Source organism: Odocoileus virginianus, chromosome 12 (genome assembly GCF_023699985.2).
Source record: "Odocoileus virginianus isolate 20LAN1187 ecotype Illinois chromosome 12, Ovbor_1.2, whole genome shotgun sequence".
Lineage (NCBI taxonomy): Eukaryota > Metazoa > Chordata > Mammalia > Artiodactyla > Cervidae > Odocoileus > Odocoileus virginianus.
The window spans coordinates 63056273-63084268 of NC_069685.1; the positions used below are offsets into that span (position 1 = coordinate 63056273).

The following is a 27996-nucleotide window of genomic DNA, read 5'->3' on the forward strand; positions in this document are numbered from 1 at the left end:
GATGGGGCAGTTGGTCACCCTACAAAGGAGAGTACTCATGATGGCCCCTCATAACTGTTAACAGTGGTGGTGCTTTAGTAGCTAAGTCTGACTCTTGTGACCTCATAGACTGTAGCTCACCAGGCTCCTCTGTCCATGGGATTTCCCAGGCAAGAACACTGGAGTGGGGTGTCATTTCCTTCTCCAAATATTACACAGCATCTGCTAAGTGTCCCTGGCCATACTAGGGAATCTATATAAATACTATCATACTTCATCCTCCCAGCTACATTTGCACGTTGATTACGCCCATTTTACAGACCAGGCAACTAAGAGTCAGAGGGGAAAGTCAAACAGTAGAAGAAGCAGAAGACCACCAAGGACCCCAGCTCGGTAACTGGGGACCTGTGTTTATAACACGATCGCAGCGATTCTATAAGGGAGTGACTTCAGTGTGCAAAACTCAGCCAGGCTCCACTGGGGATGATCTTGGAACTGAGCACAGAAAGGCATTTCAGCAGGGACGGACGTCTGAGTGGAGGCAGTAGCATAAGGAAGGGAACAGAGTTGTAGAGGCTGGTGGCTGTACAGCTGAATACAGTTCTCTCGAGGAACAGAGCAGGAGGAGAGGCTGCTGTTGACAGAGGAGCAGCTTGAATTCCAGGCTAAGGAATTTTGAATTTAACCAGAGGGCACTGGGGATCCCTTGAGAGGATTTAAATAGTAATGACAAGGTCAAATTTGTACTTTTATAACCCACCCTCCCAAGTGGGTCCCTAGCAAGAGTCCTGTCCAGTGTCATTGGAATCAATAGAATGAGACCAAGTTTAGTTCAGGAGCAAAGGAAGGCTTTATCTTTTTTTTTTTTTCTGACTGTACTGCAGGGAATGTGGGATCTTAGTTTCCCGACCAGGGATAGAACCTGCACCCCCTGCCTTGGAAGCACAGAATCTTAACCACTGCATCACCAGCGATGTCCCAGTTCTTCGATCAATGCATGGAGAAATGCAAACGCAAGCTCCACAGTCCAGGTATCCGGGCAGGCTATGGGCAGGGCTACTTTGTAGGGTCAAAGGGGAGAGGGCGGAGTTCTGCACAGCCGCGCTGCTCCCGGCGCCAGAGCATAGTCTGCCGCCGCCATCTTGAGTTGAGTGTCGTGTGCAGCCCGTCTGCGCACCGCCCTCCGAACTGAGGCGTCTGTGCAGCCATTTTGCTCCAGGAACTCTGGCTCGAGGTCTGAAAGGTTTGAAACGTCAGCACGTGACTCTCTGAGTGAGTGAAACTAAGCACAGAGGAAACAGGGGAAAAAAAAAAAAGGTTAGACTTCATTATATCCAGATTCTACTTTGATTTCCCGAGAACTGTTAGGGGGCTTTGCTGGTGACAGACAAACCCCTCCTCCGCCCTCGTCTGGCTCCTCGGTCTTTGGGGCGCTGAGGGAGCAGGTCTGTCTTCTGTGCTGCGTCCTGCCGGGAGGCAGGGGCCTCATGGTGATGGGTGGGAGAGCAGAGCTGCTCCTGGCCGCCTTCAGCTGTGTTTGGTCTTCACCCAGCCCTGAGCGTCGGCATCTCTGAGTGACCCGAGATGGCTCAGTTGTTCCTGAAAGAGATAAGCCCCAGGTCTGGGGGAGTCGGGTGGCACATGCATCCGGGAGCCTGTGTAAACATTTAAGATCTACTGTATCACAAGCTCGCAAGCTCCAGGAGGCCTGTGGGTTCGGCATTTCGGGCAGAAGTCCTTGGGGGAGGCATCGTGCTTCTGTGACTGGGGTCTGGCGGCCCCTGCATGTCCTGTCAGCCTCTTCCCCTCTCTCCATCTGTCAGCCGTTCCCCGTCAGCGCTTGGTGGGGGCTCACGTCGTAGATAGGGGTGTCAGGGGGATCTCATCTGTGGTTTCTGTAGGATCATGCTTCCGGGCCCCGTTTCTGTGCGGAGCAGTGTGGTTGGGTGTAGCCTGTGACAGGTTTTCATGGTAACCTTTGGGTTGTCTAAAAGCACAGCCTGAGCTTGAATCCACTTTGGAGGGGCAATATCGTTCTGTTCCCTTAGAACTTAGCAAAGCCTGAACCTACTGTGGAGTCCATACGGCAGTTGGCAGACCAAACTGCACACTTCCGCTGTGGGTAGGCAGGGAGGTCACTCCTTAGAGAAATAAACAACCCCCCAAGTGAGGGGTCCCAGGTTTTTTTGGGGGGGGGTTGTTTGTGTTTTGGGGTTGTGTGTGTGTGTGGTTTTTTTTGTTTTTTTTTTTGCCCCGCTACACAGCTCAGTGAGATTTTACTTCCCCAGCCAGGAATCAAATCTGTGCCCCTGCAGTGGAAGCTCTGAGTCTGAACCACTGGACCATTGGGGTAGTCCAAGGCGCCGGGGTGGGGGGGTCCCAGTTTTTGAGCACATACCTCAAGGGTGATCCCCCTTCTCTCATGAACACAAAGGTCAAGGGTTTAGCTAAATCTGGGAGGGCCAGGGTGAGGGCCTGAAGTAATTGCTTTTTCAACTCTTGAAAGGCCCCTTCCCATTCTGAATTTCATTCAAAAGGATCGTCATCCTTTCCTTTCAACGTTTCATATAGAGGCCCAGGTATTAGATCATAGTTAGGGAACCAGATGTGGCAAAATCCAGCCATCCCCAGGAAACACCCCGAAGCTGTCTTCCAATTCTAGAAGGGGCAAGACTGCAAGTAGCTTCTTTCCTTACCGGGGGAAGGCTGCTCTGACCTTCTGTGAGAATGAAGCGTACCTAGGTCACCCTAGTTTGTGACATCTGAGCCTCTTCCTTGGACACCTTATATCCTTTATCAGCTCAGTGACTCAGGGTGGTTACAGCTGGAGATATGAATGTCGTCTAACATGTTGTAGGAGGGTTTCCTTCTCCAGATGGAGATCTTTTAGGTCTTTAGCTAAAGTTTCCCCAAAGATGATGGGGGGATTTTTGAACCCTCAGGGCAGGACAGTCCAGCAGTATTGTTGTTTTTTTTTTGTTGTGTGTTTGGGCCCTGCCACTGGAAAGCAGATATGTCTTGTGACTCTGGAGCTAACGAAATACAGAAGGAGGCATCTTTTAAATCTAATACAGAATAGCAGGTCCTGGTGGACACTAGAGTGGCCAGTGAGGCATACGGATTAGAGACCCCTGGACATGTACCTCGGTGGCTTCACTGGCTGTCCTGTGGTCCTGTACCATCCGGTATTCCCCACTGGGTATTATTTCTGTTTCGGCTGTGCCATGTGGCTTGCAAGATCTTAGTTCCCCAGCCAGGGATTGAACCCACACCCCCTGCAATAGAAGCACAGAGTTTTAACCGCTAGGCTGCCAACGGAGTCCCTCCACTAAGTTTCTTTACAAGGAGACTAGGGGTATTTCAGGCTGATTGACCTGGTCTGATAGGGTCTAATGGTGGTTCAGATGGTAAAGAATCTACCTGCAATGCAGAAGACCGGAATTCAATCCCTGGGTCTGGAAGATCCCCTGCAGAAGGGAGTGGTTACCACTCCAGTGTCCCTTGCCTAGACAGAGGAGCCTGGCGGGCACAGTCCATGGGGTCACAGAGTCAGATATGACTGAACAACTGACACTTGCACTTTTCCAATAAGGCTTAACAGGGTCAGTTGGGCCCTGTGTGACGGGGCAGTGCCCATCAGAGAGGGAGCTGTTTTCTGCTGGGCCGCATACATCCAGGTTTTAGATGGACGATCACGGGCCTGGTTGCTGCAGCTTGTCCCACCCTGGGGACTTAATCCAGGGAGATCAACTTGCTCTGTCCAGGGAGGTTTGTTCTCAGCTGTTAACACTGTCATCCGTGCCCTCTGTCTAGGGGACGCCAGTCTCCAGTTTGTCTCCCAGTCGGTGGACACTAGCTCCCAATTTATGTAGCGCATCCGTTCCTGGCAGAGGTATCAGGTATTCAGGGATGAGTAGGGAGGAGTGGTATATATGGTATATACTCATCCAGTTTGTGTTCTCATGGGTCTGTGACTGCTCGTTCTCAGGCCTTCCCTGATACACCCATAATTTTACAACTCTTGTGATCGAGTTTGCCCTATCTGGTGTTCAGAACCAAGAGTGGACTTTGTAGGGAGGGAATGAAGTAGCCCAGCCTCGAGCTGAAACTCCCTGTATTACCATGCCCCTTTCCTGAAGTGGAAACAGAGAGGTGAAGTGGGTGACAGAAGGTCACACAGCAACCCAAGGTCTCTAGACTTCGTTCAGACAACCGTTAAGGCCAGCAGTTGGCCTTGTGGCTCCTGTAGGGTGGGAGTTGTGCATACTCCTTGGAAACAGCCTAGAGAAGCTGCCCACGGACTCTCAGAAGTTGAAGCAGCATCTTTAGAGGCTGCCCTCATGCAAGCCCCGTCTCAACAGCCAGTCATTCTGCAGGCACAGATTAAAAGGAGTCCTCAAGAAATCTCTGGTCCAGAGGTAGGCATTGAGTGGGGCCTAGAAGCCCCCAGGACAAATCACTTCATGTCAGAGGCATGAAGAAAGGGCTGCAGGTCATGGAGCTGGGGTCCGTGAAGCATGTGAGAGCACAGTGACCTGTCGCCCAGGCACAATTCGTTCCCACGTGCAGAGCTGTGGTTGCCTGGAGTGGGGTCTTCGCAGCATGAGAAGGGGAGCGAACAGCCTTGAGCAGCCCCACAGAGTGCATGCTGTGAGCTCTCTGTCCTTTACCTTTCTGTCTCCTTTCCCTCTGCCTCCAGGAAGGCCGAGACCGCGTCACCCGTGTCCTCAGCAGCTAACACAGGCCTGACACACCATGACGCCGACAGACAGTGAACAACGGCCCCAGTTGTCCTGCACACCTCCAGGCACTGGAGGCTCACTGCCACCACTGTGGTCTGTCCCTGTGTCGAACAGCCTGCTGGAAATGCCATCCTTAATGTACCCCTTCTCCAAAATGGCAGAGTAACAGAGTTAGGCCCAGGGATCTCCCAATTTGAAATTCATCCTCAGGAGATCATTTAAAAATGGCAAAAACAAATTATCCATATGAAGATGTTATCTCCCATGGTGGAAATGTAGGAGCAGTCTGAACACCTCACAGTTGACAGAAATTGTGGGAGTGTGAGCATGTGTGTGTATTTGTGTGTACATTCTGTGGCTTTGGGCATGTGTGCTTTAGTTACTCCTGAGACATACCTATAATGGCCAGTTTAGCAACCATTAGAAATGTAAACCATGGGAATTCCCTGCCAGTTCAGTGGTTGGGACTCTGTGTTTCCACTGCAGGCGGCATGGATTTGATCCTCAGTTGGGGAACTAAGATCCCACATGGTGTGCAGTGTGGCCAAAAAAAAAAAATGTAATCCACAAGAAGCATGTAAAAATGTGGAGAATTGTGATCTAACAGAAGGTTAGGAAAAGCAAAATGCACGTTATGCCTGCAGTCACATAAGCCAAGTGTGTGCAGACAAGACGGAGTGGGAATGTGGACTGAAAGGGGTGGTCAGAATGGCAGCACCTTGGGTTGTTTATTTAAAGTTCCTTTCCAATTGTACCCCCTCATCCTATAGATGCTATTACTCCCATTTTAGAGGTGAGGAAACTGAGGCTCATGGAGGTGATACTGTTTGAAGGTGGTGGCTGCTGAGAGGAGCCAGGCAGCTGACTGAGTCCCTCTATAATCCTGTCTGCCTCCCCACCCAGGCCTTCAGCTCTTAGGAGCTGAAGACAAAACCCTTGCCTCCAAGGCCTTCTCTCCTCCTCCTCGACCATCCCTGCGCCTCTGGCTGTCTCCGCTAAGACTTGGTCTCAAGTTCCCCACTGCAGACCAAAAGGGAGCCAGAGCCAGAGAAGTCCCCACAACAGATAAGAATTGACTGAAAAATACCCTCATGGCTACAGCCTGACTTTTGCATGAGTCTTGGCACAAAGGCCCCCGTGCCCACTGGGGCAGCACTGCCAGTCGGGCAAACAGAGCAGTGTGTCAGAGCCCCCGGTGTGGCCATCTGCTCTTTAGGGCGCAATTAAATGTGACCCAGCAACTACGACTTCACAGTAGGTGACGGCCTCATACACGTGGGGCATCCCCAAGCTTTCCGGTTCCAGGCTCCACAGACTCCTAGAGCCTCACACACTGTAGGGTCCAAAGCCTCTTCTTCGAAGGCAAGCTGAGCTGGCCGTGCTGGGCCCGGCTCTCATGTCAGCTTACTTACTGTCCCTGAGACCGCATTAAGGCGCATGTCTTCTCCCTGTTTCACAGACAAGGGGCACGAAGGCAGCCAGTCTGGCCTGGAACATGCCCCTGTCCTCCAGCCCAGGCAAACAAACACAGATCTCTCTCCTCCCTTACCCCAACCCCACATAGTTTGCTTCTGAGTCACTCATTCAGGAGTTTTCTTTAGACACAAGCTCCTCTGCAATTATTTATCAAGTGTTGACCCTGTGCCCCTGGAGGAACAGAAGGTGCCATGAGCAGGAAAAAAAAAAAAAAAGGCACAGCTCCTGCCTTCATGGAGCTTATGGACAAAATAAGGAGGAGGCATTCAATAGTGCAGGAAGCTATACAGTCCGAACAGAAAAAGATGGGGTATACGATGCCCTGCGAATGTGGGAGTCACAGAGGGCTTCCCCGGGGAAGCGCCACACGGGTTGGGGGCTGGAGGCTGCGGTCGGTAACAAAGAAAGGGAAGAACAGTGTGCCAGCAGCAGGCACAGCATACGAAGAGGGCCTGTGGAGGGACCCAAAAAGGTCAGTGTGACGGGAGCACAGACAGTGTCCAGGGAATAATCACATCTTTCCTTCCACAGAAAGGGCATGGAATCAGTGTTTGTTTCAGCACATTGTTGAGAGGATTAAACTGCAAAGTTCCTAGAAATGGTGCCTCTTGTGGAGTGGTGGTGTTCAGTCCCCAAGTTGTGTCCACCTCTATGTGACCCGTGAACTGCAGTATGGCAGGCTTCCCTCTCCTTCACCACCTCCTGGAATTTGCTCAAACTTGGTGAAGCCATCCAACCATCTCATCCTCTATTGCCCCCTTCTCCTGCTGCCCTCAATGCTTCCCAGCATCGGGGGTTTTTTTTTTTTCCTAATGACCTGGCTCTTGTATGAGGTGGCCAAAGTATTGGAGCTTCAGTTTCAGCATCAGTCCTTCCAGTGAATATTCAGAAATGATTTCCTTTAGGATTGACTGGTTTGATCTCCTTGCTGTCCAAGGGACTCTCTATACCAGCAGCACAATTCATGGCATGGAGTAAGCATTCCCTAAACAGTAGTGATTCTTGTGTTTTTCTCTTCTTATCACAGTATGTCATCAAACCTAAGACACCATATCCCAATTTTAGAGATATTAAAATGCAAGAGGGAAAAAAATTACTTTTTTAGAATTGATGGAATACAGTATAATTCCTGTTGCCCAGACTGAGGTTATGAGGCTTGGGGTGGGGATATGATTTGCCTGTTTTTCTCCCCATGTTCCCTGCTCCTTGCCCTGGGACAGGGTCCTCACCGGGTCATTCTGGTGTCAGGTTCAGGCAGATTTTTGCTTTAATGACATGTTGCAAGAGGAGACTCAACCCTTATTTGAGCCATGGATTAACTTATTTTACTGCCATGTCAAAGAGAAGCAGAAGTCAGGAGCAATTATGCTGATGGGGGCCCCACCCACCCCCCACAACACCCTCCTCCCAGCCTCTGCCAAGATGACTCAGCCCCAACTATCCCCCTAATTGTCTCAACCTGTGTGGACTCCCCACTGAGGCCCCCCTTCCCCCAAACTTGCATTACTGGATCCCCAAGGGTTGCAGGCAGGTGGAGAGATCCTCTCTCTCTGAAATGGACTGTGGGCTTCCAGGGCCTTCCACCATTCCTCATAGGCCCAGTTCCCACTTCCCTCTTGTTTCTGCCCACCCTCCTCAGCCTGCATGCCCTGTGGTTGGTGGCGTTTATAGAAATTCCTGCTTAGCACTCTTTCTTTGGGCATCCCTGTTTCTCCACCCCTGGCCTTGCTTGTCAGTCTGCCTGGGAAAGGAGAGATACTGAATTTGAATTCCCTCTGAGAAGAGAAACTATCTTGCATTGACATCTAAAAATCCCACTCAAAAAAATAAATAAATAAATAAAAATCCCACTCAGAAGAGTTCATGGCACAAAGAAGTTCTTCAAGACAAGTCAGTTGATATATGATATTCATTTTTCTCTTTCTGACTTACTTCTCTCTGTATAACAGGCTCTGGGTTTATCCACCTCATTAGAACTGACTCAAATGCATTCCTCTTATGGTTGAGTAATATTCCATTGTATATATGTACCACAACTTCTTTATATATATGGAATCTAGAAGAATGGTACTACTGAGCCTATTTGCAGGGCAGGAGTGGAGAAGCAGACACAGACCAGACTTGTGGACACAGTTGGGGAAGGAGAGGGTGAAACAAATTGGGGGAGTAGCATTGAAACATACACTTCCCCATGTGTAAAATGGGTAGCCAGTGGGAAATCGCTCTATGACTCAGGGAGCTTAAACCCGGTGTTCTGTGACAGCCTGGGGGGGCGATGGGATGGGGTGGGAGGTGGGGGAGAGGTTCAGGAAGGAGGGGACACGTGTATACCTATGGCTGATTCATGTTGATGTATGGCAGAAACCAACCCAATATTGTAAAGTAACTATCCTCCAATAATAATAATTAAGGAAAAAAAAAAAAAAAAGACAAGTGGGTTGAATAAAAGAGAAGAAAAAGGAAAAAAAAAAAAAGAACCAAAGAGAACTTTGGTCTCGGAAGAGACAAGAAGGCCTCCAAGGAAGGGATGATGTGGCGGAATCAGACTCCTGTATTGGAACAAGCAGAGCAAAAACAGTACAGAAACAACGGCAAGAAGGAGCAGATGTGCCGATGTTCTCTACAGGTCTACAAATGAAGGGATCCGTAGATTCTCATGGGGAGAGGAGAAGGCACTAAACATGGACTTTCACACTCAGGATCGATAAAGGATCTTTTGGCTGAGAAAGTGCCCCTAGCTGTGTCAGTCTCATGAAGGCCGGAGTCCCATGAACTGAAGAGGCATTGAAAGAAGACCCACTGAGCAGGCAGAGCGAGGCTCTGGGACCCAGGCCCAGGCTGGGAGACGCTGGGAGCCTGACTGACTCGCCTTTAATCAGCGGATGACAGGGGTGAACTGACTCCTTCAAGGACACTCATCTGTGAGCAGCTGTGTCATCATCTGTCTAGACAGACCCTCCCCTGCCAATCTGTTTCGCTCCTTGCTACCACAGACATGGGCATTATGTATTTAAGGTCATTTCAGCCTTCCAGGACACCTGCCACCCCTTTAAAAACATTGCCTTGGGTAGGTGATTTTAATTTATTATTTTTTAAAATTTTGTGGCCATGATGCCACTTGGCAGGTGGGATTCTAGTTCCCCAACCAGGGCTCGAACCCATGCCCTCCTGTGTTGGAAGCACCGAGTCCTAACCACCGGACCACCAGGGAAGTCCCCCAGGGTTACTGGTTTTTTAAATGAATGTAAGTGATATCATCCTCTGTGGCTCATTTGCCATTTTCTTTTCTTCGTTGGTGTAAATTTTCAAAGATTCATCCTTGCTCACTCCTTTTAGCTACTGTATACTACTCCATTTTATGAACATCCCTTATTTTATCTGTCCATTTCCCCACAATGTAAGTTATCTCTAACCCTACCCTACCACACACTTCATTTCCTTTTATGAAAATGAGGTGCCACGAATGACTTCCAAGTTTACATAAGCTGGCTGCCTACATAGTACAGACCTCACCCCCAGGAAGCATGCAGTCCAATTGGAAAATTCATGATTTGTACATACAGACGAGGGATTTCACTGCTCAGCTGGACTGGGTGCCAAATATGTGTCTTAATTTTCATCTCTGCTGTTGGCCCCCTCACCCTGAGTATGCTTTGCGGAGTGATCTGATACAGGGGTGGAGGTGGAGGGGGGGCCAGTGGGGTGCAACTCCACGGATTCCACCGGGGGGCCCTGCCTCGTCCATCAACAGCCGTCCATCCTGGCCCAGACCGGTAGGACGAACCTCACGTCACGCAGCGGGAATCCTCTCACTGTATTTATGTTGGCTGCAAAATCCAGGAAATCGCCACTGGAAATATAGCCCAACGTCTCAGGATTAAATCTTGTTAGCATGAATCTCATTCCTTGGTATTCCCCTGTGACCGAGACCGCAGGGCCCGCCCGATGTTGCATCCAGGTTTGTTGTTACAGGGAAGAGAAAGAAACCAGAGCCCGTGTCGGGGAGGCTCCGAATCAGATCTATGGCCTGGCGGAAACACTACCATATGCTTAATTGTATTCCAATTACACAGAATGCTCTAGAATCGCCGCTCTGGGGTGGAGTGACGCTAATGGCCATCATTACATTTGGACAGCCCTGTTCAGTTATACTGTGATCTTTGCATCTACCGTGTGGTTCACCAGCCTCTTGTAACGTGGGAGCAATGCTGGAGTGAGTCACTTGCACGTGCTCACTAAGCACCTAGTACAGCCCACACAGGGTTCCGGGCAGGAGGGCCTCGGGAAACGAGCTTTCATGGATCTCCTAGTCCAGTGGGAAGAGACAAGCGGTAGTCACACACACGACTCACATGGTGCAGGTGGCGGTGAGTGCTCCGAAGGGCGCTGAGCTGCAGTGGGCGCTGCGGCGGGGCGGGGCTGTTTCAGGGAAGGTGGCTTGAGAAGGCCCCCTAGAGTGGGGAGGGGGCACGTGAGGGCATCTGAGGGAGGCAGGAGAGGGAGCCGGGAGGGGCTCTGGGGGCCGTGTCCCAGGCAGCAGGAGCGGAGGCCCCGAGGGGAGCGGCCGGCGTGTTGGAGAGCCGGCCTGCGGGACGCTGGCTTGGCTGGAGTATGGAGTCCAGGAGAGGCGAGCGGGAAGGGGTTGGCACAGGTGGGCCCAGCAAGTCGCTCTCAGTCACTTGGAAGGACTTTGAGCAGAGAAGGGCTGATACGGTTTGTCGCTTAAGAGAGCCACTCTGGCTTCTCTGTGGGAGGAGAAAGGGGCCAGTTAGGAAGGTCTTGAGCAACAGTCCAGGGGGTGGATGGTGGCTGGGCTGGGTTTGGTTTGTTGAGGCAGGTGTGGTGAGAAGGGCCAAATTTTAGACCTGAGTTCAAGGCGGAGCCCATTGGAACCTGTATGGGGATGTGGGGTGGGAGAGGTGCACGGGACTCAGTCGGTGGGGGTGTTGGGAGGGTTGGGGGCGGGATGGGAAGGCACATCACCTGCTTGACTGTGTCCTCAGTTCCCTCCACCACAGCCTGTCACTGGGCTTTGCTTTATCCACTTGGACAACCATGCTGACTGCCACTAAATCCAGCGGGCCTGACACCTGTTCAGGTGATCCCTGGACTCCCCTTTTGCTTTTGAGGACTCTGCTTCTTGCATGCACTCCTTCTTACCAGTGGGATTATCGTGAACAGGGTTTGGGACCAGGACCTTGGGTCAACCTCAGTGTTTTCACAGATGCATAAAACCCATACAAATAGTCCTTTGTGTTTGCACCTACTTCAAAGCCATACCCAGAGAAGAGGAGAGTCATCACCTGGCTGAGCTCTGCCCAGGGTGAGGCGTGAAGGATCCTGATGCTGGGATCCTGCCAGGGCCAGATGCTGGCTCCCACTCCTTCCCCTCAGCTCAGCCCATTTCCTGGGCTCCCTGGTCCCCATCATCCGGCGTGGAGACCTCACACGCAAGTTAGAGAAGAGTCCGTCTTCATGCACAGCTGTGATTATTTGAGGAGCTGCAGATTTTAAACATTTGAAAGCACTAAGGGATGCTAGGCTTCGATAATCAGGTACAAGGCATCTGGCCTCTTGTTCTTTCTGCCTGCAGAAGCTCCCGTGATGATTAAGGAAGAAAGCAATTCTGTCTTAGGATGTTCATGGTTCCAGTCCATTCCATTTTAGAATTTCTTAGATCTAATTCCTTATTTGTTCGATCTTGGAACATTCAGGGTTTTCACTCCCTTAACAAAATATCCTAGATCCAGTTCCTGCCCTTCTAGAATTTCCTTGATCTAATTTCTAACCGAATCCACCCCAGAACTTTGGAAGAGTATGTGGGAAACAGGTCTGGGTCACTTTCCCTACCATGGATATTTGCTTGCATCCAGTTATTTCTTCACTGGGTTTGAGTGTCAACTGTGGGCCAGACAGAGAGCTGGGAACTGAAGGCAAAAGCAAACTGGGCTGAGCCCTTCCCTTGAGGAACTCACACTGAGTGAAGCAGACAGTCTACACAAGAAAGTGATAAGGGCATTGTGTGCTACTCAGGCAAAGGGAGGGAACGTGGGCCCTGAGTGTACTTGTGGTTCCCCAGTTCAAGTGCTCCATCACCACAAGGGAAATGATCAAAATTAGATCCCTTGGCCTGAGTGCTCAGCAGTAGTTCTTCTGGGGTCTGAGGTGGGGCCCAAGTAGAGTGACGTGGAAAGTCTAGGACATGGGACTTTCTGTGCTAAAACTAGGATCATTCTGAGCAAACTGGGATAGTCTGTCTCTCTCAGTCCAGAAGTCTGCATTTTTAACATGATCCTCCAGTGGTTCAAATGCAGGTGGCTCCCAGGGACCTGGGCAGGTGGAGAGAGGAGGCCTGGAGCCCCAGTCTTCCCCAGGATATTTGAGGGTTTCCAGTTTTCCCTGGAATGGGGTGGGGAACATGGCCAGGCTGTAAAGTCCAGAGCGAGTTTGCAAGGGCAAAGTTCGCTGGTTGTTGTTGTTTAGTCGCTAAGTCATGTCCAACTCTTTGCAGCCCCATGGACTGTAACCCACCAGGCTCCTCTGTCCATGGGATTTCCCAGGCAAGAACACTTGTGTGGCTAGCCTTTTCCTTCTCCAGGGGTTCTTCCCGACCTAGGCATGGAACCCACATCCCCTGCCTTGGAAGGTGGGTTCTTTTACCATTGAGCCACCCGGGTTGGCTGGTGGGGATGTGTAATCCTGGCAGACAGGGCAGTCAAGACTCCTGGGACTAGAAGCACAACTGACGGTTATGCCCCCCGAATCTGCTGACCTAGATCTGAGCATCCCATCCCCCAGTGTGGCAAGCTAGTGTGGGGGAGAAATAACAATGAAAACGGATTGAGTACCCTACCTGGGTGGAGATGTCTGAGCTTGTTGGTACCACCGGGCCAGTTTTCCCAGCAGCCCCCCAGCCAGGCACAGCTGAGCTTCGGCTTCTGTGAGCTGCAGGATATTTGGAATCAAGGCTCAACCTTGAAGAAGTATTAATGAAAATGTCACAGGCACTAAAATCAAAGCAGATGCGAAGCCGGCTCCATGGGCAGACGTAGCTGATAAGAAACAGCCCAGGAGAGAACTAACCCCTTGAGATTAGGTCAAGGGCAGACGGGAAGGGGAAAAAAAAGATGACATCGGGGATCCGCCGTGGCAACTCGGGGGAATGCCGTCGCTCCTGTGGACAAGTTGACATTTTTGTGCCGCTGCGTTTTATACCGACATCCCGACAGGGCAGCGTTCGGAGGCCTCCACATCAGCAAATAAATATTACGTCTCCATCTTCAGCTAAGCAGAGCTGTGGTGCATTCCTATTACTTCATGTGGATTAACCATCTGGAAGTTGAATCAAGCCACAGAGTAAAGAATGGGATCCAATTTTGCATTCACCAAAATAAGCCGTACTAGTCTCAATTTATGGCAGATGGTTATGCAGTCTCAGTAGGCCAAAAAAAAATCTCTCTGCAAAAGAATAAAGTTTATGCCAATTACTGTAATAGGAACCAGCACAACAACTGTGTGGGTTGACTAAGATCGCAGATATTGTTGTACAGCTCATAAACCGTGGGGGGCCCTGGGGAACGATGGGGATCCAGTTAATTCATTAAGATAACGCAAGAGAAATGAGGAGCAGAGTTAGTCATAAAACAGAAATATTTCCTTGCAAAGGAGGGGAGGGGAGCAAGGTGGGGTAACTCTTAAACTGGGACGTGGCCTCGGCCAGGCTGCAGGCAGGGCAAAGGGGAAGGGTTAACAGGTAGTGGTCGAGAGAGAGCCTGTCTGCAGCCCTGTGGGAAAGGTGTGAGAAGGCAGGGGTTAAACCTGGGGCTTCTCGGCTCCATGCATTCCAAACAGATCTGTGGCGCGTGGGTGACTCCATGGCAGACAGTGGGAAGGCCCTGAGCTCTCGGTGGCCAATGCCGCCAGTGCTCCTTGTCTCTGCGTTTACGGAGCTCCCAGCTTGGCGGAGACGGCAGCACATGGTAGGGATGTTGGCCTTGTCAGGAGGTCAGAGGAGGCATCTGGGAGGTCAGGCACCCATCGACCGCTGGGCTGAGGTTGAAGGATGAACAGGGAAGGAAGGGGGCTCCAGACCTGGCAGGCACCCCAGGGCTTAGGTCTCAGAATCTGGAAAAAGGTGCGTATGGCTGGAGCTTGGAGGTGAGGGTGAAGATGAAGAGGGTGCCGGGCCAGTTCAGAAAGAAGAGGTTGGCTTCTGTCCTGGAAGCAGAGATGGAAGGAATGACCTGACCCACCTGCTTGGGGAGAGAGACCCTGGCCGCAGGAAGCGCTGCCTCTTGTCAGCTGAGGTCAGCTTGTTGATTTGTGGAAAGTGTGAGGACTTCCAGTTCCCTCCCAGGTGGTGTTAGGGTGGACCTGTGAGCTAGAGCAGAGGGTGGGGAAGGGATTCGCTCCCTCTGAGATGGGTCATCCCGCCTGAGGAAAGCAGTCCCAGGCCCCTGGGCTGGAGCAAGAGAGGCAGTCCGTCTAGGGGCACATGAGGCTGCAAGGCAAGGTGGTCTGTTCCCTACACAATCTGGGTTCGGCTTTTGTATTTGCTTTTAAATGAAAGCTTTTAGCTTCAAAAATGTTGATATTCGGGGCTGGGAATAAGGTAACCAACTGTTGTAGTTTGCTCGGGACTGTCTTGGTTTTAGAACCCAAAGTCCAGCCTCCCAGGAAACCCCTCTACCTGGACGAACCAGGATGGCTGGTCCCCCCGAGCTGATGAGTCAGCCACCCCTAGGGCGAATCCAGTGCTGTATAGGTCTCCATGCATTGCTTACACACTCATGTCTCCCGGCCACGTCCCATGTTGGTGTGATCACCCCAGCCTTCACTAGCAAGACTGAGGTTCAGGGGGGCCGAGACGTACTTGTTGGCCTGTTGCTCAGGAAGTGCATGTGTCAGGCTTGGAATGCAGGCGGCGGACGCCAAAGCCCCCACGTCTGGAGAGATAGCAGCAGTGACCATTAGTAAACCTGATGGCGCTGGTCATGGTTGACAGCCTCCACGTTCTCTGGTGGACGGACTGACAAGGACAGGAGAGGAGCTCTTTGCAGAGCAACAGTAATCCCACGGTTCCTCGCCCAGCCAGATGACTCGTCCACACTCTCGGGCCCGAGCAAACACAGGGCCTGCATCTCAGCCTGGTGGCCCAGCGCCAAGGCTGGGCCAGGCTGTCCCCAGTCTCTGACGGAGCCCCCCCGCCCCGCCCCGCCCTGCACCCCAGGATCCAGGGCGGCGAGGAGGAGGGGGAGGGCCAAGAGGGGGCCGAATTCCAGGGTGAGTCTGAGAAGCCCCTGCCTGAGGCCTGGAGCTTGCATGTTTGGGGAGCTCGCCAGCCAGAATGCAGGCGCTGACCTCAATCGCACAAGTGGAAAATCTGAGCCTGTTGGGTTGGAAGGGGCTGGGAGGAATCCTGAAATCCCCCCACCAACGGCTTTCTGGCACACGCCTAGGGAAAGGGGTGATCTCATGGGCCACCAGATGCAGAAGCGAAAATTCCTACCCACAGTGAGAGAAGGCACGGCTGGGCGTGCACACGGGGAAGTGCCCACAAGGTCCCGAGCTTCACAGAGATAGTTTAAGTAAGAGTCTTCTTCTGTAAAGCGAGATACTGAGGACAGTTCTCGGAGGAAAAGAAACTACCCCAAATTGCCCCACTGTCAGTGTGGGGGCCTCCCTGGTGGCCTCCCCCTCCAGCGGGCCACAGGCCTTAAGATTACCCACAGCTGAAGACTGCAGTTCTCCTGACTTCTCACCTTGACGGGGCAGACACTGTTTCTACCTATGTCAGAATCATCACTAAATCTTTCCCGCAAGGAGTTTGAGGGGACTTCCACGCAGGAGGCGTGGGCACAGGCCCTCAAATGTCACAGCACCGTCACAAAGTTCAAGTAGGAGGGGTGGCAAGGGGGACTGGGTGGGTGTGGGTGGAGTGATGCTAGGAGGCCTGCCTAAAGAGGTGGCCTCAGTTTGGACATGAAATGCCACATGGGAGTTTCCTGACACCTAGACTGAGGGGGAAACTGAGCTCTGTTGAGGAAGAACTGCTTTCTTGGCTCTGAGCGCTGGGAAGAATTGGTCATGGAAGTTTGCTCCTAAGTGGTGTTTGAGAACATAAGAGTGTCCTCAGAATTATCATTGTGGCTGCTCCTTATGTCAGCGCTTAGTATATGCCACAGGCTTGGAACCTTGCAGCTCTCAAAGAGGGAGACACAGGGGTGATGGGCAGAGGTTGTCCGTGACTCCTGAGTGGCCCCTGGGTAAGATCCCTGGCTCCACTGCTTTCCGTAATAATACCTAGCAAAATTACACTTATCTGGGCCTCATGTCCTCATCTGTGAAAGGGGGTGATAGCACCTACTTCATAGGGTGGTTGCTGTTTAGTCGCTAAGTTGTGTCCGACTCTTTTGAGACCCCATGCACTGTAGCCTTCCAGGCTTCTCTGTCCATAGGATTTCCCAGGTAAGCATACTGGAGTGGGTTGCCATTTCCTTCTCCAGGGGATCTTCCCAACCCAGGGATCGAACCCACATCTCCTGCACTGCAGGCAGATTCTTTACCACTGAGTCACTGGTAGTGAAGATTAAAGGCCATTTACATGCTGTGCTTAGACCAATGCCTGACAGACACTATTAAATGTTGATTGTTTTAGTGGGGGGTCTGGGGGGTGGGGCAAGAATCTAGAGATTGGCAAACTGTGGCCCTAGGACAAGATCCCAGCCCACCACCTGTTTGTGCAAATAAAGTTTTATTGGAACCCAGCCACACCCATTCATCTGCACAACATCTGAGGCTGCTTTTGAGCTACAAAGACAGAATGAGTAGCTGTGACAGAGACTGCATGGCCCACAAAGCCCCAAATATTTATGAAATATGACGTGAGCCTTCATAGAAAAGATCTGCCACGCTCTGATCTACATGAATGAACGACTGTTCTGGGACTGATCCTAAGCCTCTCTCCAGCCTGCCTTAGGAGAACCCCATCCTACAGAGTGCCTCTCCGGGGAGGATCTTTCTGGAGCAATAGCTACAGAACAGAATGGATGGGATGCACCAACAGCCCTTCTCGGCAGGCTGAGTGGTCTCAGGGCTTCCGGGGCCATGGGAAAATGGAGGTGGCTCTGAGAGAGCACACCAGTCATCAGTATTCGGGGCTGCAGGGAGCCGGCCTGCAACGGGATGCCCAGAGGCGAGGCTTTTGTTTAGCACATACATTAATAAACATTGTAAGCCACGCCTCCGTTCCACTTCATGAAGCCCCCTCAGTCTCGAGTGCAAGGCAATTCTACTATCAACTGATGAGCAGGTGGTGTCAGAATATATAAGTGATCCACGAGGCGAAGACTTGGCACGGCGCTTTACTGCTTCTCAGAAACCAAAGGAGTAAACAGATTCGACCAAAGGTGGAGTGTCACTGACTCGGGGAAAACTCCAGGCTGCTTTTCCAGGCCTAGCTTCACTGTGCCCGGTCAGGAGCCACGGGGGCCAAGCTCAGGTTAACATGTTAGCAATGGCATCTATGGAAGGAGCCAGATTTTAATTATGGAAAATGTATAGGGCATCTGTGAGCTTTCCCATGAGAATAGCATTTTGGTTTAACAGTCACAGATGGTATTTCCTGGACAATAGACATACAACAACGTAAAATTATGCCATTCGGGAAGTTTAGCTACCTGGGATTATCTTGTATTTTTTATGTCAACAGATTTTGTTAGCATAGCTCTACCCTCCAACTTCTGGTTGGTGCGTGTCTGACTCTGGGTTGGCAATCAGATGGCAAACAGCAGTGACTGTCTTCCTAAGGCTGGAGCCTTTCTAGAGACAGTACCCAGTCCCTTCACACATCCAGTGGCCATGAGGTGGACAAGCATTGCTGGCTCCACTTTACAAATAGGAGATTGAGGCTCTCACTGCTCACAGGCCTTGGCTACTGGGGTCCCTGGGGCCCCTGGGAGCCATGCAGGTGTTCAGGCAAGGGTGCGGCACCATCAGGAGCCATTCTAGAAAGTCACCTCTGGCAGAGCCTCATTAAGGCTTTACAAGATGTAGTCCAGCACTTGGCACCTATCGCCTCAGCCAAATCTGGCCCACCGCCTGTTTCTGTAAATAAAGTTTTATCGGAACAGACATGCTTACTTTACCTATTGTCTATGGCCCTTTTTGCCTTGCAAGAGCGGAGTTGAATAGCTGTGAGAGATCGATCACATGGTCTGTAAAGCCAAAAACATTTACTGTGTTTGCAGACACACTGCCCCAGATGAGAGGCTGGCTCACGGGAGCACAGCTTGCACCAGGATACCTCAAGAGGAGCAGGATTTCACAAGCACTTGGGGACACTTTTAAGACTCAGTGATCAACTAAGATTTCTGGCTTGGGCAGCACAGCCAGTCATGCAGTTAAGTGATGGGAGGAGTAAAGACTTCGAGTTTGGTTTTAAGACTCCTGAGGAGTCCACCAAAACTCCTGTTGGCATCTGGAACGAGAGGAAGAAACACGGACCAGGAGCTCCCTCGTCTGTCCTCGCCTCGTACTTTGTACGCTGAGCCACCAGAAGCGCTGCCTCCTGCTGCGGCTGGCAGTCAGGATCTGATTCTCAGAGCAGAAATTTGATCTCATGGATTTTTTTTTTGGTCATGCTCCCCTCCCCTCTAGCCCCAGGATTCAGAAGCGGCCCTGCACAGCACAGGCAGGAGTCTGTTGTGGGCAGGAGCAGCTTCAGAGTCAGACGTTCCACCAGGAGAGGCGGTTCTGGGGTACCACTGTGACTCCTGCCCAGGAGGAGTTCCCGAGCTCACGTGGGAAGCGAAACATACGGACACCTGAAAGATGACAAGCAATGAGCATCATTAACCAAGGCAGCGAGCCTGTAGGAGCCGAGTGAGGGGAATGGACCACTGGCAGTCATGCTAGGCAAACAAAGGCTGTGTGGACAGTGGGCACTGGGCTTTGAAGAACCGGCATGACTCTGATGACTTAGAAGGTGGTCTTCTCGACCGTCTTTCAGGAGGAGACTAGAAATTCTCTAAGCTTTTCCCCTGTCGTTTGAAAACAGGGCACACTCAACACAAGCTGTAGAAAAGCAGCTGGTGGGCAACTGACATTTTTAAAGGTTCCCCTGTGATTCTTAGTGGAGCCAAGATTGAGAACTTTTGGTTTGCATGTGCTGAACTGCTTTAAACCAGTAGCCCAAGTGTAACAGAACACTGAAAAGTTTTCTACTTTCCCTAGTCCAATCTGGTTTAAGAACTGGTTTTGAAGAGATCGCGGTTGCTTAACATTTCCAAGTCAGAAAACGCCAAGTGACCCTGGCAGGGTTCCTAGGAAGCACGCCCTGCAGACGCTCCAGGGTCAGCAGGACAACCTTTAACCTGTCTTCAAGCACCTTCCCTCCCTCCCTCCAATCTCGCGAAGGCCCCAACTCTAAAACTGACAATGAGGGCAACTTGAGAAAATCAATTTTGGACCCACTCAACTCTTTATCTCCTTACATCCAGTGACTCTCAATGGTATTAGGTTTGAGTCTAAGAACAGTCAGAACATTCTACCTCCACGTGGTCAGGAATAGGGAATTCTATGCCAACCCCTTGTCAACTTGATTGCGGAGGAGAAATGGACAAAACAGCTGCTAATAGATTGTCTTTTATTCCCTCAGAGACAAGACCTGAAAGGTAGGTTGGGCTGGGCTGTGAAACTTTATTGCTTAATGAGTTGAAAAGGAGAGAGGAAAGTGAGTTTTAAAAGCCAGGTGTCAGGTCCACAAGCTTCCCAGGTGGTTCAGTGGTAAAGAGGCTGCCTGTTAATGCATGAGATACAGCAGATGCACATTCGATCCCTGGGTCAGGAAGATCCCCTGGAGGAGGAAATGGCAACCCACTGCATTTTTTAGCTGTAAAACTCCTTAGACAGAGGGGCCTGGTGGGCTACACTCCATGGGCCACAGAGCTGGGCATGACTGAGCACAAGAGCGCAGGTCCGTAGGTGATCTTAGCTGTGATTTACCAAAAGCCGGGAGGCGGGCTGGCGAACAGGTGCAGCAGGAGAGAGAAACCACACTGAAAAGGACCACCACGCGCTGGAGGACACGGTGCCTTGGCTAACTGCACACACCACACCTGGGCCCCACGGCCCCACACACACACAAGGAGTCCGGGACTTGGTCAGGGGTCAGGAGGGGGCTCCCAGGGACCCCGCTAGCTAGCTGCCTTCAGCCTGGATGTTCGCTTTCTCATGTGTGTGACGTGGATGTCATCTAAGGTGTCTCTCACCAACTCTACTGTCAGATGGCGACTTACCAGACGGAGCTGTCGTCTACCTGTTCACACGCCGGTCTCCCACACTGCACTCTGCACTGCTGAACCCACGGATGACAGGCGGTCCACGCGAATGCAAACATCACCTCTGAGGTAAAACACTGAGATCATCACCTCGGAAAACACACATGGGAACACCTTGGAAATACATTAACTCCATCTAGATAGTTGGCCACCTCTCTGAAGGTTGAACTGCTCTAGAATGGTAACCCAGCACCACGAGAAAAGTTATGTGTCTAAAACCAGAAGACTGGAAGTGACCTCAGAGAAGAGGTGTGAAACCTGGCCCCAAACCAAAAAGCCATGGTCTTGAAATGGGCAGAATCTAATGGCAAAATCCTTACTGAGTACTTTTAAAAAATACTATGGGTTTAAAAAAAAAAAAAAAAACTATGGGTTTTCCATACTTTTCCCCTTTAAAAATTCTTAGAAAACCTCAGAATATATAATCCTTCTTTACTGTTCAGCTTTTAGAGACAAAATTATTTAAGAAATCAAATGTAACAACTTAAGGTGGCATAGGCACACCTCAAGAACAGAGGTTTGCAATAAAAAAGAGTCAATAAAAAAAATTTTTCCCCCAAAGTGATGGTGCTGCACACCACAGAATTCTTTAAAAAATAGCAGAGAGGTGGTTCACAGTGTTCTGAACCAGACGTGGCATCAGGCAAACAACCACTCAAGCACACAAGTGGCATTTTGTGATCAAATTTATTTTTTGTTTAAATTTCATTTACTTTGTTTTACTGTAATTTACACAAGAGACTGCCAAGTAAACTAGATATTTTACATTCACCACACATTCCCTCAGATCTCCACAGTTAGAAAAACATTAAAATCCATGCGCCGGGCCTTCATTTCCATGTGCGCCCAAGCTCCCAAATGATGCTACAGACGCCAGTGAGTGAAGTTCATTAAAAGAAGGCGAGACTCTTTACTTCACCAGATTAGCAATAATCTTCCTGGCATCAGACACTTTGCAGACAATGATTATGCTCTTGACAAAACCTATCTAACAGCAGTGCCCAGAGAGTAGACGTCGGTTCTGATCCTGAGTGCACAGAGGACGCGTGTGGTGAGGGGTCTGCAGCCGAGGGGAACCAGGTGTTGCTACGCAGGACTAACCCTGGACAGCCGTGTCCAGGCCACTGCGGTCACTTCAGTGGGGACACAGGGCTTCCGCAGGAAACCAGGAGCAGGGAGGGCGGGGCTGTCAGCCAGTCAGATTACAAATGTGGTATGACCACGGGGCCTGGCATGGGGCAGGAGGGGTGGGAGGTTAAAGAAGATGGCTGGGGCCCCAAGGCTTCAACAACATTCTATTTGAGCTCCCAGGACTGACAGGTGAAGAACTAGACTTGGACAGAGAAAGATGATAAAAATCTTACCTAGCTATTGTTCTTAAAAGAAAAGGAAAAAAGAAAGAGGACAAAAGGAGGCCAGCAGCCTCTGGGCCGAGTTTTCCCGATGCGAGTTCAGGGTGTCTTCCGATGACGTCCCAGGAGAGCACACCCCAGCGGGTGCGGGTGCGGGTGCAGCTGCGCTGGCCGCCTAACCATGTGCAGACAGGCCTCGCGCTGCTTCTGAATCTCTTCCTGTCTCAGATGCAGCGTCTCCCCCCACCCAAGTATATATTTCAACCCGAAAAGAGCAAAACAGCATCACTATCTATGTTCTACCGTGTTAACTTGTGAGGAATCTAGATCATTTGCATAGTTTCCAAGCTGTAATTTCAGAAAACAGTCATTTTAGAAACAAGACTCCATGGAAGCGCTGTACTTCCCGTTTTTCTTAACGGCCTACAATCCCATTAATTTCTTCATCAATTTCTGTCTTTGCCTGACAGAAGCCTGAAAAGTCATACAGTGTTCTTTTTTTTTTTTTTTTTAATAAATCAAAGACCGTCATTTCCATTTTTCCTAGACTTGATGTAGAAAAATACTTGAAATTTAAAATACAAAAATTTAATAAAAAATGGAATTCTTTTTAAAAGGATCTTTACCTCAGGGGCAAACAAGTAAAAACTGGCCTGTAACTCTCTTTACTAATAGATATTGTTCAATTTGGCTGTATGATAATGAAAATCCAGAATTAAATACATTCAGAGTTTTGTTCCAGATTCCTTGGAATACCAAAAGATTTTTAATAAATTTTCCTGTGGGATTCTGTTGATTATGGGACTAAAATTAAAGTTTATAAGAGACTGATTTAAAGGAACAAAAAAGTAATAAAAGGCTATATATATATATGTATATATATATATATCTTGGTCCACAACTTGCCATTTACGAAACATACCAGCTAGTATTACATTGCAGTCAATTCATCCATTAATGGTATTACTCTGATAATTAATAAAATCTGTTCCAGGTATATATATTGAAAATATTTTCTTTTGCATTCTTGCTGAAGATAGGTACAGTACTTTGGAGAAATTGTACTAATCCCTTCAGTATGTTTGTATGTACATATATACACAAGTGTGTGTACTGGGACCTGTAGCTCTACATGCGTTTTATATACAGCTACAGATTGACACACACAAACATATATACACACGTAGTTGGGACCTGTGCCTGTGGGCACAGAACCACAAGCACACGTCTGGGAAACGTCAACACTGCAAGACATGGTCAGACTCTTCTTCACTCATCGCTGGCTGCACTGGTGCCCCTCACTTGACCTTGATTACGTAACTGTAAGAAAAGCAAAAGACAGTGCAATGTGTTAAAATTCAAAGACACACAAAACACGTTAGACCGCAGCTTGTCGCAAACATTCTCTAGGGAAAAGATCCTCAGTGTAGCAAAACTGGCTGACAGTGCATACCAACTACTGCATTTTTAACATTTAATCTCTTGACTCAGGTCTTACTAAGAGCATATTTTGTTTCATTAGAGGAAAAATAAATTAGAAGAAATAAATCACAGAAACTCAGGAAAACTTAATGAAAGTAACAATAAATTTAAAAAATTTTTTAAGTGAACACTGAATTTTAAGAAAAGGGCTTTTGGAGGAGCCCTAGTGGAGTTCATCCATTCTTACTGGTACTACTTTACTTCAGGACTGAACATCGCTTGCTCAGTAACTGACGAGCAGGCAGTACATGTCAGGGGGTAGCAAAGAAACAGCAGGTGAGAGGACTGTTGTGTCTTGTTTCCGCAATAACCACCACAGTTCAGTATTAACAAGTGGCAGCAATAGACTGCCTGTTTTTGTTTACCCATCCTGGTCTCAACATGTGGGCTAGATTCTGATGTTCTCTTTTCTCCCCTATAAGAAAATCTCTTTTCTGGGCATGTACATGTGTGTGAATGAAGTAACACCATACAAATATTTCACACTGGAAGTGAAAACCAGTGTATTTACACATATTACAGCTAAATGTAAAGATACCCGAAGAGTCAGCATGAGGGAGGACTTCCTGGTGGTAAGAAAAAATCTCAACTCAGGTGAGTTACTGAGACTGGCTCTTATGGCATGGGATGAAGGATCTTTGATTTTAAATGCTTTTACATGTTTCCTTACTAACCACAAAAGGTCCCGGTGAGAAAAAGGTCAATGAACTGGCTATCAATGGGAAATTAGCTGCATGATGAGTGAGTGTACTTGGCAGCTGGATTCTAACGTGCAACACTATGAACTAACTTGGAATTACTATATTCATCCTGCTCCACAGATGAAATTTTTATACAATAACTCATGTTCACTGTCAATGTCTGAAATATATTAAATTCTCTTAAATTCTAAAAATTAAACCACATTTAACACACTGTCTCAATTCAGCAAGTTAACTAACTACCCATTACCAAAAAGGTATTGGTTTTTAAACATTCTTTTTACCCAGGTCTTCACTTACACAGTTTGATATTGTCTCTGACCCTACAGGGGACTCATTTAGACATCAGCAGCCGACGTGCCTCGGACGGAACCCTTCTTACGCATCTAAACGTAAAATAAAATCATGAGCTGCTGAAATCACAGACTCTACATTGGGTTAGTAACCAAAGGGAGACAAAGACCTTGAAGAGATTGTGAAGTGACCGCTGCCTGTTTATAAGCATATAACCTCGTTAAAATGAAGTTCTGAGACCATTCCAGTTACCCTGACCTAAGGAAAATCTTGCAAAAGGCTTTTCTTACACAGCACAAAAAAAACATGTTAATATCTCTTCTTGAAAACAGAAAACAAAAGCCTGCAGACTGATGAAGTGAAATTATCAAAGATCACCAGGGTAAGTGAACTGCTCACCAACACAGTGTGAGAAAATGCCCTGATGGTCTGGTTCACTTTTTCACAGTCCTTGGACCAGAGAGGAAGCCGTGTGGTGTGGCCACCTCTGGCTTCTGAGACCAGTGTCCCTCAGAGGAGTTCTTCACGGGAAGTTAATTAAAGAGCGGGAGGTGAAAGAAGAACGAGAGCGCACAGGGCCAACGCAGGGAGAAGAAACAGGAACACAAGGATGCTTGCAAAGGACAGACATTCCCGTCGGCCTACAGGCAGCTTGATGAGGAAATCAGGAAAAGGGTGGACGGAAAGGAACGCATTTCTGAAGCTCAACCCCTCCCACCACCCTCCCCTGCAGGGCCAGGTAAGAACAAGCGTAAGGTTGCCCTAAGTATTCCTTCAGTTGCTGGGCCTAATCTCAGTGTTTCTGTGGGATTACAGGCATGGGCATTCCTCTCATGCCTGACCTCTCGAGATGCTATGCCTTCTCTCCAGGGCCAAAATCCATTTGAAAGAAATCCAATTCTTAAAATATTTGAGAATTAAGAGAATTACAACACATCAAATTCTCCCACCAGGTGTCAGGGAAATGACCTCAAGGAAAGGGGAGATGCCTCCGTGGTGCAGAGGACGTGGAGATGTTAAGCGCTCTGGGTAGGCACTACAGGCATGCTGCCGCCCAACTGAGGAGATGCCAGCAAACCAGTCAGGACTCAGAGCAGCAGCGACATGATGCGGGATAAAGCATCCCCGGTGACCTCGAGCGAAATAGCCTATGTGGGATTTAACACCAAGATGACCAGCACTTAATCCTGAAATCTGACCTGAAGTATTTCTGAGATACTTCAACAAAGAAACTGCCATGAACTCCCAACCCTGAACCAAGGACAGATTTCTACCAACTTTATGAGGGAATTTGTCAGTTTAGGCCACATGGGTACAATCATGATGCTTTCTGATAAGCTGGGTTTCTGTGTAACTAGCTATCTTACACCTTCTTTTCAAGTGTAATTCCCAACTCACGAGTGACAGGTGTGCATGGAGACACAGCTGGGCCTGCAGGTCTGCCACAGGTGGAAGACAGTCACCACCTCCTGTCAGCACTGCATTCCAGTGTCTGAGGCTAAAACGCTGACAGGGAAGCAAGCACTCCCCCTGGAGAAGAGGAGGCCTCAGCCGGCGTCTGTCTGAGGGCCCCGCCCGCTACCCTTTTGCCATCACCACTCTTCTCGTGCTACGAGTTTGGCCTCAGAAATCAAAACCAGAAGAAAGCGTCCTTCCTGAGAGTTCAAACCAGTACAAGGAAGTCCATTTTCGGTTTTTTAACTGGTGTTGGCAAATCATTTTTTGGAGATGCCAAGGCTGTACTGTGGATGAGGGTGTAATCCTGGTCTTTCTTGTCAATGTTCAGCTGACACCCGCGGCTCCGAGGGGCTGGAGGCAGAGCTGGCGGCTTTCTGGAGCCTGGTGCATCCGGAAGGAGTGGACCCAGGCAAGGAGCGGGGGAAGAGGCCGAGACTGTGTGGTGGTGAGGGGCGCTGCTTAGAGAAGGGTGTCTGACTCGAGAGAAACAGTGTGACAGATGTGGAACAGAGGCACTGCAGGGAAGGGAGCAAGCACCCATAACATACTCTTGTCTGTTTAAATATCCTGCCTGGGGCCAGCCTCAAAAGTACAGGCAAGAGCCTGTCTTCTGTACTAGCCATCCTATCACCCCGCTCCCAAGACCCAGAACTCAGAGCCACACCGTTAAGTGTGAGGAACTGAGGTTGGAGAGGCCTCTATTGGCTGGCATGCAAACCAAACCCCGATTTATAATGTTGTCACTACGGGGAAAACATGTTCCAAATTTCAAAAACTGCACTAAAAAACTTTTGGAACAAAATCCATTCATAAGCTGGAGGCTGCTTAAAGTTTACTTTACATATAAGATAAGGTTAAAACACTTTATTGCCTTATAAAGAAAATATGTGCTAGTCCTCTCAGAAGGTTTGTATAAAGCTAATTAGAAGCAGATCTGCTGTAATCACCAAAAGTAAGCAATTTTAAACACAGATTCTTTACAATGCTATGTGCCAGACAAATAGATTTCCTTCTGTGCCAAAGGACCTGATTTGCTGCCAGTCTCCTGTGATTAAATGGAGTTCCTGCCTCACAGACAGGCATTTGTCAAATACTCCCCTCCTGCCTGCGGGCCTTCCCAAACTGGGACTGCTGGCAGGACTCTGGATGACTGCATGGAAACCACGAGCCTCCACTGGACATTCCATGCGTTCGTCTTCCCCGTGGGGCCTTACTTTCAACTGAGAAGCACAGCCCAGAGCAAGAGCAAAACTAGACACACGCAAGAGTAGGTGGGGCAAAACCATCCGCTCTGGGAGAAAGGGGGTGCTCGCGAGCTGCAGGGCTGGCTCACAGGTGCGGGGAGGAGCTGGGGTGGGCTGGACTTTCTGAGACATGGCCCGCGAACCTCTAGCCCAAGGATCACCTGAATTTCTGCCTCAGGTTTGTAAGAAATAAGGAGTCATTACTGGCTATGGGTGGGAGGAGGCACTTCTGGAATCAATGACAATACCACTAGCTTTTTTATCTTGGCTATAGAAGAGGGAACTAGGACTTACTGTGCTAATATTAATAACCTATTGTGATAATAAGATGACAGAGGCAACTTGGCCTAAGTAAAGTGAATGCCTCAAAGGCCTGTGAACCAGGCGTCATCACAGAGAACCAACACGTGAAAGAGAATACAAAACCACTGGACATTTTATGGGTAACAAATTTTAGATAAACAAAGTTCTAGTCTACTTGCATAAAGATGCTCAACAAAAGATAAATCAGAATAGAAGGATATTAGTGTCTAAGAACCCAGAGTTTAACAAGGATACAGAGATTAAGAAATGGCTTTCAATAACACTTTTCCTAATTGTAAGCCTAAACTTATTAAGCATGGACACAGTTTTAGAAAAGGGAAATTAGAATTGGAAGTCTTACTGTTTCTAGTTCTTTCTGAGTTTCATCTTCCATTCTCCTAATGTCTTCCATTGTCAGATCAATCCACTTGTCAATCCAACAAAAAAGCTGGCGATGAAAGTTTGTAAATATCCTTTTTTCTTGCTTTTAAAACAAAAGTAAAGTATTGTTAAGATGGCAAAACTCTTAACATTAAAAACATATTAACTTTATATGCCCCAGTTAACCCATGAATTTACATATTCTTGGATTGAAAAGACCACTATTTCAGTTAGTGAAAATCTTA

The 27996-nt window shown here is 49.1% G+C and overlaps 1 protein-coding gene and 1 long non-coding RNA gene across 4 annotated transcripts in view; one reads left to right on the top strand and one right to left on the bottom strand.

Moving 5' to 3' along the window:
• Positions 1 to 842: 842 nt before the first annotated feature.
• LOC110126809 (uncharacterized) lies at positions 843 to 27922 on the top strand. Of its 2 annotated transcripts, none has more exons than XR_011490743.1 (4): positions 843 to 1296; positions 20483 to 20605; positions 23893 to 25104; positions 25319 to 27922. It is a non-coding gene; the product is annotated as an uncharacterized lncRNA (long non-coding RNA). The 2 variants fall into 2 exon arrangements; XR_011490744.1 differs by having other exon boundaries at positions 843 to 1251.
• The window catches only part of PITPNB (phosphatidylinositol transfer protein beta), a 58392-nt gene continuing 51600 nt past the window's right edge, over positions 21205 to 27996 (bottom strand). Inside the window, exons 10-12 of one of the 2 annotated variants that reach the window (XM_020876682.2) lie at positions 27732 to 27854; positions 24372 to 24457; positions 21205 to 23208 (exon numbers count right to left, since the gene is read on the bottom strand). In XM_020876682.2, the coding sequence (XP_020732341.1) occupies positions 24410 to 24457; positions 27732 to 27854 (171 nt within the window). In that variant the 3' untranslated portion in view covers positions 21205 to 23208; positions 24372 to 24409. The remainder of the gene's footprint in view (positions 23209 to 24371; positions 24458 to 27731; positions 27855 to 27996) is intronic. The other variant, XM_020876681.2, reaches the window with a different exon arrangement.